Here is an 11,843-nt window from a genome sequence, read left to right as displayed (position 1 = left end):
CACCCCCGGCGACCCTCGTGAGGAAAAAGCGGTAGAAAATGAATGAATGTTTAAGCTGTGTATAAACGAATGAATGTTGTATTTTAATGTATCTTTTCCTTTGTTTACTTGCTATTATTCAACTCTATTTTCTGTAAAGCGTCTTTGAGTATTTTGAAAAGCGCTATACAAATGTATTATTATTATTATTTATTATAAACCACATGTTTAGCATCGCCTTATGGTGCGGAAAATACAGTACTTAATTCTATGCTTGATCAAACTTAATTAAGATTTGTCAGATCAAATCTTGATTGTGGGTTGCACGGTGTAGGAGTGGTTAGCGCGCAGGCCTCACAGCTAGGAAACCAGGGTTCAATTCCACCCTCGGCCATCTCTGTGTGGAGTTTGCATGTTCTCCCCGTGCATGCGTGGGTTTTCTCCGGGTACTCCGCTTTCCTCCCACATTCCAAAAACATGCTAGGTTAATTGGTGACTCCAAATTGTTCATAGGTATGAATGTGAGTGTGAATGGTTGTTTGTCTATATGTGCCCTGTGATTGGCTGGTGACCAGTCCAGGGTGTACTCCGCCTCTCGCCCGAAGACAGCTGGGATAGGCTCCAGCACCCCTGCCACCCTCAAGGATAAGTGGTATAAAATTAATGAATGAATGTTTTAGCATGCGTACATCGCCTTACTTAATTCTATGCTTGATCAAACGCACTTAAGATTTGTCAGATCAAATCTTGATCGTGGGCTGCATGGCGGAAGGAGTGGTTAGCGTGCTAGGAGACCCGAGCTCAATTCCACCTTCGGCCATCTCTGTGTGGAGTTTGTTGTGCCCTGTGATTGGCTGGCGACCAGTCCAGGGTGTACCCCGCCTCTCGTCCAAAGACAGCTGGGATAGGCTCCAGCACCCCCGCGACCCTCGTGAGGATAAGCGGTAGAAAATGAATGCATGAATCCTGATTGTTGTGTAAAACTTCCAAACTTGACTCCTATTCAATACTTCCTGACTCTGCGCTCTAAGCATCATGGGAACTGTTTTTCTTCATTCATTATTGTTTAGGCCACAGGGTTCAAAGCGTGTTTAAAGCCTTATTGTGATAAGACTGTTTTCATGGTCTGTGTTCTATTGCAGGTCAAGTGTGTGCAATACTGGCCATCTCCTGACCGAGAGACAGAAATATACGAGGAGTTTGTTGTCAAGCTCACTTCAGAAGATCACTTCCCTGATTATACGATCCGCAATCTTAGCCTGACTAATGTGAGTCTCGGATGAAAGCGTGAAAATGTGCATTAATACTGCAGAAAGATGTATCGGTCTCATGAAGTATTCATTGAGCCGTGTGGTATCCTGCCATGTCTTTACATGTGTTTTAGAGGAGAGAGAAGAGCACAGAGAGAGAAGTGACCCACATCCAGTTCATCAGTTGGCCTGATCACGGCGTTCCCGGGGAGCCCCACCTCCTCTTGAAGCTCAGACGGCGAGTTAACGCCTTTAAAAACATTTTCAGTGGGCCCATTGTTGTCCACTGCAGGTAAGTCAAGTTATAAGATAAGATAATTAGTCCCATCCAAAGTACAGGAGCAGATAAAGTGCAAAATCAGAAGTTCTAGTATTACCCAATGTAGTCGACGCAAAAGACAGAAAATAAGACATTATATAGACTCAAATACGTTGGTGGTGGGAGTCACATGATCACCGAGCACTTCCTGTTTTGGATGAAGTCTCCATCAATATAACACCTAGTCACCACATAACATACTTTATATTTGTATTGTAGTTACTTTAGCCCAGAAATATGTCACATTTGCTTAAACATGACTTCAAACAGCTAAAATAATGCATGAGGCTAAAATTAACCAATTAGCTAAAAATGTCATCCAATACTTCTCTACAAGAGAGGAGAAATATGATCTCAGGGAAGAAGTACATTTGAAACACTTCTATGCTAGGACTACGTTATGCTAGCCATAGCATTTCAGTATGTGGAATCAAACTATGGAATGGATTGAGTAAGGAAATCAAACAATGCACAACGACGAGCCAATTCAAGAAACAATACAAGCAGTTGATGTTTGCTAAATACAAGGATGAAGAGTCTTGAACCAGTCATGATGTGCTATATATATATATATCACAATTAAATTAAATTAAATTAAATTAAATTAATTGTTGTAATTTTGTAATTGTAATTCATTTTGTAATTGTAAAATCAAATTAAATTAAATTAAATTAAATCAAATTTAGGAGATGAATTAAATTAAATGTAATTTAATTTAAATTTAATTTTAAATTTAATTTAATTTAATTTAATTTAATTTAATTTAATTTAATTTAATTTAATTTAATTTAATTTAATTTAATTTAATTTAATGCATGACAGAAAGCAGGAAGTGAACAAATGTAACAGTTACTGATTGTAAAAGTACCAGATGGAGGGGTAGGATTTAATAAGCTTTGCTTCTTCCTACTCCTTTTGGACATGTGGAACTGTGAACTGATTATGGGATGCATTCAATTGTAATCTGATGCATGTTCAAATGAAATAAAACCATTACCATTACCATTTCATAATTAGAGAAAAGACAAAAGACGAAAGAGTAAATTAGTTCTTTGTGGTATTTTAATCAGGAATCAAGTGTCTCATGAAGCTACTTCCTCCCACTGTCCCTGAACTCATTTTTATGTGCTCGTGCTCCACAAAAGTTGAATACACTTTCTGATGTGCAGTGCTGGAGTGGGCAGAACGGGCACCTACATCGGCATTGATGCCATGATGGAGTGTCTGGAGGCAGAAAGCAGAGTGGACATCTACGGATATGTGTTCAAACTCCGCAAACAGAGATATCTCATGGTTCAAGTGGAGGTAAACCATCTGTTTTAATCATATATATCACTGTCGTGTGTATTGATTATGTACATACATCATTGATTCATTGGTGCTTTTCAAACCAACCAATCAATAAATGGAATATTTTCATAGAAAGCCTGCGGCTTGGAACGTTATTAGAGCCCTGTAGACATAAAATAACACCCCTACAGTCAGCTTTACACTTAACATAATGAGAGAAAATAATAAATTTAAGAAGTAAAAGAGACTCTTGCTCATGCATGTGTTGCTGTAAATGTGTTCCGGTCCTATGGAGATTGAGTGTGAAGTGGACAGGAAGTGACATCACTGGTTCAGAGTTGAGTTTTAGCACGGCATGGGTTATGGCTGCAACAGTGGCCCATGTTAGGGTTTGATGAAAGCCTGTTGTCGACCGAGCGGTTAGCGCGCGGTCCTCACAGCTAGGAGACCCGAGTTCAATTCCAACGTGTGCATGCGTGGGTTTTCTCCGGTTTCCTCCCACATTCCAAAAACATGCTAGGTTAATTGGCGACTCCAAATTGTCCATAGGTATGAATGTGAGTGTGAATGGTTGTTTGTCTACAGTGGGGCAAAAAAGTATTTAGTCAGCCACCAATTGTGCAAGTTCTCCCACTTAAAAAGATGAGAGAGGCCTGTAATTTTCATCATAGGTACGCTTCAACTATGAGAGACAAAATGAGAAAAAAAAATCCAGATAATCATATTGTTTGATTTTTAAAGAATTTATTTGCAAATCATGGTGGAAAATAAGTATTTGGTCAAAAACAAAAGTTCATCTCAATACTTTGTGATATACCCTTTGTTGGCAATGACAGAGATCAAACGTTTTCTGTAACTCTTCACAAGATTTTCACACACTGTTGTAGGTATTTTGGCCCATTCCTCCATGCAGATCGCCTCTAGAGCAGTGATGTTTAGGGGCTGTCGCTGGGCAACACGGATTTTCAACTCCCTCCAAAGATTTTCTATGGGGTTGAGATCTGGAGACTGGCTAGGCCACTCCAGGACCTTGAAATGCTTCTTATGAAGCCACTCCTTCGTTGCCCGGGCGGTGTGTTTGGGATCGTTGTCATGCTGAAAGACCCAGCCACGTTTCATCTTCAGTGCCCTTGCTGATGGAAGAAGGTTTTCATTCAGAATCTCACGATACATGGCCCCATTCATTCTCCCATTTACACGGATCAGTTGTCCTGGTCCCTTTGCAGAAAAACAGCCCCAGAGCATGATGTTTCCACCCCCATGCTTCACAGTAGGTGTGGTGTTGTTTGGATGCAACTCAGCATTCTTTCTCCTCCAAACACGACGAGTTGAGTTGATACCAAAAAGTTCTATTTTGGTTTCATCTGACCATATTACATTCTCCCAATCCTCTTCTGGATCATCCAAATGCTCTCTAGCAAACTTCAGACGGGCTTGGACATGTACTGGCTTCAGCAGGGGGACACGTCTGGCACTGCAGGATTTGAGTCCCTGGCGGCGGAGTGTGTTACTTATGGTAGCCTTCGTTAATATGGTCCCAGCTCTCTGCAGGTCTTTCACTAGGTCCCCCCGTGTGGTTCTGGGATTTTTGCTCACCGTTCTTGTTATCATTTTGACCCCACGGGGTGAGATCTTGCGTGGAGCCCCAGATCGAGGGAGATTATCGGTGGTCTTGTAGGTCTTCCATTTTCTCACAATTGCTCCCACAGTTGATTTCTTCACACCAAGCTGCTTAACTATTGCAGATTCAGTCTTCCCAGCCTGGTGCAGGTCTACAATTTTGTTTCTGATGTCCTTTGACAGCTCTTTGGTCTTGGCCATAGTGGAGTTTGGAGTGTGACTGTCTGAGGTTGTGGACAGGTGTCTTTTATACTGATATACAGGTGCCATCAATACAGGTAACGAGTGGAGGACAGAGGAGCTTCTTAAAGAAGAACTTACAGGTCTGTGAGAGCCACAAATCTTGCTTGTTTGTAGGTGACCAAATACTTATTTTCCACCATGATTTGCAAATAAATTCTTTAAAAATCAAACAATGTGATTATCTGGATTTTTTTTTCTCATTTTGTCTCTCATAGTTGAAGCGTACCTATGATGAAAATTACAGGCCTCTCTCATCTTTTTAAGTGGGAGAACTTGCACAATTGGTGGCTGACTAAATACTTTTTTGCCCCACTGTATATGTGCCCTGTGACAGGAAGTGACGTCATTGGTTCAGAGTTGACTTTCAGCGTTAGCATGAGTTATGACTGCAACAGTAGCCCATGTTAGGGATTGTTGTTCTGGCGATTAAGTCTGGTGCTTGTGTGTCTAACTGAAAATTACAGTGCTGGTAAGGCGCTGAGTGAGGAGTGGACAGGAAGTGACGCCATTGGTTATGGCTGTAACAGTGGCCCATGTTACGGATTGATGAAAAGCTGTTGTCGACCGAGCGGTTAGCGCGCGGGCCTCACAGCTAGGAGACCCGAGTTCAATTCCAACCCGTGCATGCGTGGGGTTTTCTCCGGGTACTCCGGTTTCCTCCCACATTCCAAAAACATGCTAGGTTAATTGGCGACTCCAAATTGTCCATAGGTATGAATGTGAGTGTGAATGGTTGTTTGTCTATATGTGCCCTGTGATTGGCTGGCCACCAGTCCAGGGTGTACCCCGCCTCTCGCCCGAAGACAGCTGGGATAGGCTCCAGCACCCCCCTTGTAAGGATAAGTGGTAGAAAATGAATGAATGAATTAAAGCTTGTTGTGCTGACCATCAAGTCTGGTGCTTGTGTGTCTCCCCGAAGATTACAGTAACATTACTGACAACTAGTGATCAGTGTTGTAAACTACATGACTTTGAACGTCTCTTCTGAATGCCTATATTTGTATTTTAGCTCATTTAGATATTTTTATTCTTGAAAATGCTTTATAAATACATAACATTTGCTTAAATATGCATATTTCTGACTATCAAAGAGCATGATGTATTACCGTAATTAATATATATTTGAAAGGGATTACTGTATTTACATGGAGGGTCCAATGTTGGTTTCATCTTGGTGTTTATCCCTCCCCAGGCCCAGTACATCCTCATTCACCAGGCCTTACTGGAGCACAACCAGTTTGGAGAAACGGAGATCTCACTGTCAGAGCTTCACAGTGCGCTAAGCATGCTAAAAGATAGCAGCACTGCTCAGGAACCCACTTTACTGGAGGAGGAGTTTGAGGTATGAGATATTAAATATGAACTCTTTTGATACCAAAGACGTATTTATACATATTTTTTCAACCCGAACGCCCGATCCCAAAGACGTATTTATATATAAAGAGGTGATGACGCAACTGCACAATAGAAGACATCATTTTATTTATTCATTAAATTATAATAAATAATAAATTTTATTTATTTATTCATCATATTATTTATCATTTATATATATATATATGATTTTTTCTCAGCTGATATACATTATATATATATATATATATATATATATATATATATATATATATATATATATATATATATATATATATATATATATATATAATGATGATAATAATAATATATATAAATATAAAATTTATCTTGTCTCTCTCTCTCTCTCTCTCTATCTATCTATCTATCTATCTATCTATGTATTCATCCATCCATCCCACCCATCCACCCATCCATCCATCACAATTAGCTCTATCTATCTATCCATTCATCCATCCATCCATCAATCCATCACAATTAGCTCTATCTATCTATCCATCCATCCCACCCATCCATCCATCCATCCATCCATCCATCCCTCCATCCATCCATCTATCACAATTAGCTCTATCCATCCATCCATCCATCCATCACAATTAGCTCTATCTATCTATCCATCCATCCATCCATCCCACCCATCCATCCATCCATCCATCCATCCATCTATCACAATTAGCTCTATCTATCATCCATCCACCCACCCAAGCATCCACCCACCCACCCATCCATCCCACCCATCCATCCATCCATCCATCAATCCATCACAATTAGCTCTATCTATCTATCCATCCATCCCACCCATCCATCCATCCATCCATCCATCCCTCCATCCATCCATCTATCACAATTAGCTCTATCCATCCATCCATCCATCACAATTAGCTCTATCTATCTATCCATCCATCCATCCACCCACCCACCCACCCACCCATCCATCTATCCATCCATCCATCCATCTGTCTGTCTATTTCTGGTATAGCTCTATCTATCCATCCATCCATCCATCCATCCATCACAATTAGCTCTATCTATCCATCCATCCATCCATCCATCACAATTAGCTCTATCTATCCATCCATCCACCCACCCATCCATCCACCCAAACATCCATCCATCTATCCATCCATCCATCCATCCATCCATCCATCCATCTATCACAATTAGCTCTATCTATCCATCCATCCATCCATCCATCCATCCATCTATCACAATTAGCTCTATCTATCCATCCATCCATCCATCCATCCATCCATCCATCCATCCATCCATCCATCTGTCTGTCTATGTCTGGTGTAGCTCTATCCATCCATCCATCCATCCATCACAATTAGCTCTATCCATCCATCCACCCACCCATCCATACATCCATCCATCCATCTATCCATCCATCCATCCATCTATCACAATTAGCTCCATCCATCCATCCATCCATCCATCCATCTAGCTATCTATCTATCTCTAGTGTAGTTTTAAGCAGCAAAACCAGCCACAAGTTGTCAGAAGTGCATTTTATAAGAACTCAGCATGCATCTTTCCCTTTTGAAGGAATGTCTGGGATTGAATGAGTGAAATATTTCTGTGCTTCAATTCAGAGAGTTCCCACCTACAAGAACTGGAAGACGTTCAACACCGGGATCATGGAGGAAAACAAAGCCAAGAATCGTTGTTCATCCATCATCCCCTGTAATTATAAGCTTCATTCTCTGCACACGCTATATAGTCCTAGCATAGAAGTATTTCAAATGTACTTCTTCCCTGAGATCATATTTCTCCTCTCTTGTAGAGAAGTATTGGATGACATTTTTAGCTAATTGGTTATTTTTAGCCTTATGCATTATTTTAGCTGTTTGAAGATGAACTATATCAGCAGGTTGAAGTATTTGTGATTTTAGAAATAAGGAGTTAGTATGTTCTCTGTAGGCGGCATTATGAATTATCCTTACTGGCCTTTTTTGCAGTACATTTAGCGAGTGAAGATTGCTTTTTTTATAGTTATTAGCCCATATTTCCACACAATAAGTAAGATATGGTAGAACCAGAGAGCAATCATCCAATCATAAATGTAAACATGTCAAACCAGATGACTACAACAGAGTGTTGCTGAGGTTGGGTGAAGGTTCCAGTGGTGACAGCATCCCTGATGAAGACCAGAACGGAGAGTCATCTGATGAAGAGGATGAGTCCACTAAATACATCAATGCTTCCTACATTCATGTACGTGATGACAGGAATTTGTCATTCCTTTCCTATGTTTCATTCGACCTTGGCAGGGGTCACCAACGCTGTGCCTGCGGGGTGGACCACTTAAGGCGCCCGCGAGGCATCTTCTAAAAATAGCACTGGTCACAAATTATCATTGTTATTTTGTGCTTTACGCGTAGACCCCACAGCTAGGAGACCAGGGTTCAATTCCACCCTCTGCCATCTCTGTGTGGAGTTTGCATGTTCTCCCCGTGCATGCGTAGGTTTTCTCCGGGTACTCCGGTTTTCTCCCACATTCCAAAAACATGCTAGGTTAATTAGCGCCTCCAAATTATCCATAGGTATGAATGTGAGTGTGAATGGTTGTTTGTCTATATGTGCCCTGTGATTGGCTGGCCACCAGTCCAGGGTGTACCCCGCCTCTCTTGCCCGAAGACAGCTGGGATAGGCTCCATCACCCCCACGACAGTATCACTCGGATACTGTGAACATCCAGCAGCAACACAACATTTTGGCATGACTACTATTTTCATGAAAAATATACTGAACCAGGGCTGCACAGAGGTCGGGTGGTTAGCACACAGGCCTCACAGCTAGGAGACCCGAGTTCAATTCCACCCTCGGCCATCTCTGTGTGGAGTTTGCATGTTCTCCCCGTGCATGCATGGGTTTTCTCCGGGTACTCCGGTTTCCTCCCACATTCCAAAAACATGCTAGGTTAATTAGCGACTCCAAATTATCCATAGGTATGAATGTGAGTGTGAATGGTTGTTTGTCTATATGTGCCCTGTGATTGGCTGGCCACCAGTCCAGGGTGTACCCCGCCTCTCTTGCCCAAAGACAGCTGGGATAGGCTCCAGCACCCCCGCGACCCTCGTGAGGAAAAGCAGAGGAAAATGAATGAATGAATGTGAGCAGTCGCTTCACATAGTGTTACTACTACTATTCCTTTTGTTCTGAATACTAAAAAGTGATCCGTGCAGTTTTGTCATTTTGGAATTTCACCGCAAACAGGTCATGTACTACCTTCGTACTATCCGTGCTCACAAAGTAGCCCTCGGCCTCAAAAATGGTTGGTGACCCCTATTCTATGGTGTACACTCACCGACAGTTTTTATATGCACAGGGCTACCCGGGCCCATGCACGTTTATCGCAGCACAGACTCCTCTAGAAAGCACCGTGGCCGACTTCTGGTTGATGGTTTACCAGAAGAAAGCATCCACCATCATCATGCTGGAGGAACATGGAGAAGAAAAGGTGCTGAGATCATCACCGATAGCCATATAGCATCATTTATAATTGATTCTTTCTTCTTCATAGGAATCTGTGTATTGGGGACAAAGTGGGGTGAACACTTACGGGCATATTGAGGTGGAAGTGGAATCAGAAGACGAGGCTGTGAATGTTATCCATCGAATTATGCTGATTCGTCACGTCAAGGTACCACAACATCCAACCACTTTATTCTTTCTGTTCTCGCAAATTTATCGTTTTGGGTGTCTTGTCTCTTTTTAACACTTTGGTGAATAGAGGAAAGAGAATCACAGAGTGACGCAGGTTCAGTTCCTGAAGTGGGGGGACGGAGAGCTGCCAGAGAAACCTCAAGATCTGACTGATATGATTAAGGACGTCAGGCGGAGACATGATGGCAGGAAGCCGCAAGGAGATGCTCCAGTTGTCGTCCACTGCAGGTAATCAAACTTTAGAATTTTTCTATTTTCTGTAGGGTTTTTTTTTTTTTTTTTGGTTAGTAGCTAACCTAGCCGAGCTCACTAAGGCACCCTGGACTGGTCACATGACCACCGAACTGGAATATCAACTCACAGACCAAGTAATATTTTAAATATACATTCTGGTTACAGTATGGTCATCGGTGTTTTCCACAGGACTGAAATCATCTAATTTTAGTTAGCGATAAATGTATCTGTGGCGGTCCAAATGTATTTGTAGCGGGCCAACACAACTGATTGTACAGTAAACCCTCATCGCCTCACACTTCAACTTCACGGCTTTGCGCTTTCTTATTTTTTTGTGTTGTATTTTTTTTTGTTACATACGTATAAGTAAACAACACTTTGGATACTCGAGGTGTCACTAAAACAAAAAATGTTGTCGTCAGTCACGTTTCTACTTAAGTTTGCTTCTGTTTTTTTGGTCAAAATCAGCTGTTTTCGCTGAAACCATCCGATGTCCTACTGATGATTTATAAAGACCCAAAAAGGCTAAAAGCAAACTTTTTTTTTCCTGATGAAAAATCGTTTCAATCTTTATGTCCTACCAGCACTGTAATTTTCAGTTAGACACACAAGCACCAGACTTGATCGCCAGAACAACAATCCCTAACATGGGCTACTGTTGCAGTCATAACTCATGCTAACGCTAAAAGTCAACTCTGAACCAATGACGTCACTTCCTGTCCAGTCGCCACTCAGCGCCCTACCAGCACTGTAATTTTCAGTTAGACACACAAGCACCAGACTTGATCGCCAGAACAACAATCCCTAACATGGGCTACTGTTGCAGTCATAACTCATGCTAACGCTAAAAGTCAACTCTGAACCAATGACGTCACTTCCTGTCCAGTCGCCACTCAGCGCCCTACCAGCACTGTAATTTTCAGTTAGACACACAAGCACCAGACTTGATCACCAGAACAACAATCCCTAACACGGGCTGCTGTTGCAGTCATAACTCATGCTAACGCTAAAAGTCAACTCTGAACCAATGACGTCACTTCCTGTCCACTCCCCACTTAGCGCCCTACCAGCACAGTAATTTTCAGTTCGACACACAAGCACCAGACTTGATCGCCAGAACAATAATCCCTAACATAAGCTACTGTTGCAGTCATAACTCATGCTAACGCTAAAACTTGTAACTTCCTGTCCACTCCCCACTCAGCGCCCTACTAGCACTGTAATTTTCAATTAGACACACAAGCACCAGACTTGATCGCCAGAACAACAATCCCTAACACGGGCTACTGTTGCAGTCATAACTCATGCTAACGCTAAAAGTCAACTCTGAACCAGTGACGTCACTTCCTGTCCACTCCCCACTCAGCGACACTCACAAGCAAGAGTCTATTTTATTCCTTAAATGGGTTAAGAAGAAACATTCAAATATGCGGTGAATGATCTGCGGTACTCCACACTGGTCACTAGGTGTCAGTAATGAGTAATGTAATGTAAGGTGGCCAGAATAACAGGCTTTTATTGTTTATTATGAATTATCTCACAATAGGCACAATAATCGATAACAAAAATATGAGCTACTGTTGCGGCCGCAACCCACACCAAAAATTACAGTCCAATGCAACGTTTATATGTTTTTTTATTCTTTATTTTGCATTTTTGGCTGGTAGCATTACAGTATGGGAAACACTGCTCATGTTAGAACTGTGCATGCATGTTGTCTCCTCAGCAATGGTTCGTCCCGTTGTGGGGTTTTCTGCGCGCTGTGGAACCTTCTGGACAGCGCCGAGACTGAAAAGATGGTGGATATTTTCCAGGTGACCAGAACCCTGCGCAAGGAGCGCCAGGGCATGATAGCGAGTCTGGTAAGA

The 11,843-nt window shown here is 41.9% G+C and overlaps 1 protein-coding gene across 4 annotated transcripts in view; it reads left to right on the top strand.

The window, feature by feature from the left end:
- ptprc (protein tyrosine phosphatase receptor type C) overlaps window positions 1-11,843 on the top strand; it is a 35,365-nt gene that overhangs the window by 20,787 nt on the left and 2,735 nt on the right. For all 4 annotated transcript variants that reach the window (XM_058072319.1, XM_058072317.1, XM_058072320.1 and 1 more), the window contains 10 exons: window positions 1,122-1,247; window positions 1,364-1,521; window positions 2,718-2,853; window positions 5,894-6,043; window positions 7,668-7,758; window positions 8,156-8,289; window positions 9,404-9,535; window positions 9,599-9,718; window positions 9,809-9,969; window positions 11,702-11,837. In XM_058072319.1, the coding sequence (XP_057928302.1) occupies window positions 1,122-1,247; window positions 1,364-1,521; window positions 2,718-2,853; window positions 5,894-6,043; window positions 7,668-7,758; window positions 8,156-8,289; window positions 9,404-9,535; window positions 9,599-9,718; window positions 9,809-9,969; window positions 11,702-11,837 (1,344 nt within the window). The remainder of the gene's footprint in view (window positions 1-1,121; window positions 1,248-1,363; window positions 1,522-2,717; window positions 2,854-5,893; window positions 6,044-7,667; window positions 7,759-8,155; window positions 8,290-9,403; window positions 9,536-9,598; window positions 9,719-9,808; window positions 9,970-11,701; window positions 11,838-11,843) is intronic.

The sequence above is a fragment of the Doryrhamphus excisus genome, chromosome 5, assembly GCF_030265055.1.
Source record: "Doryrhamphus excisus isolate RoL2022-K1 chromosome 5, RoL_Dexc_1.0, whole genome shotgun sequence".
Classification (NCBI taxonomy): domain Eukaryota; kingdom Metazoa; phylum Chordata; class Actinopteri; order Syngnathiformes; family Syngnathidae; genus Doryrhamphus; species Doryrhamphus excisus.
Note: the sequence above shows the minus strand (reverse complement) of the source record. Positions and strands in the feature narration are given on the sequence as shown.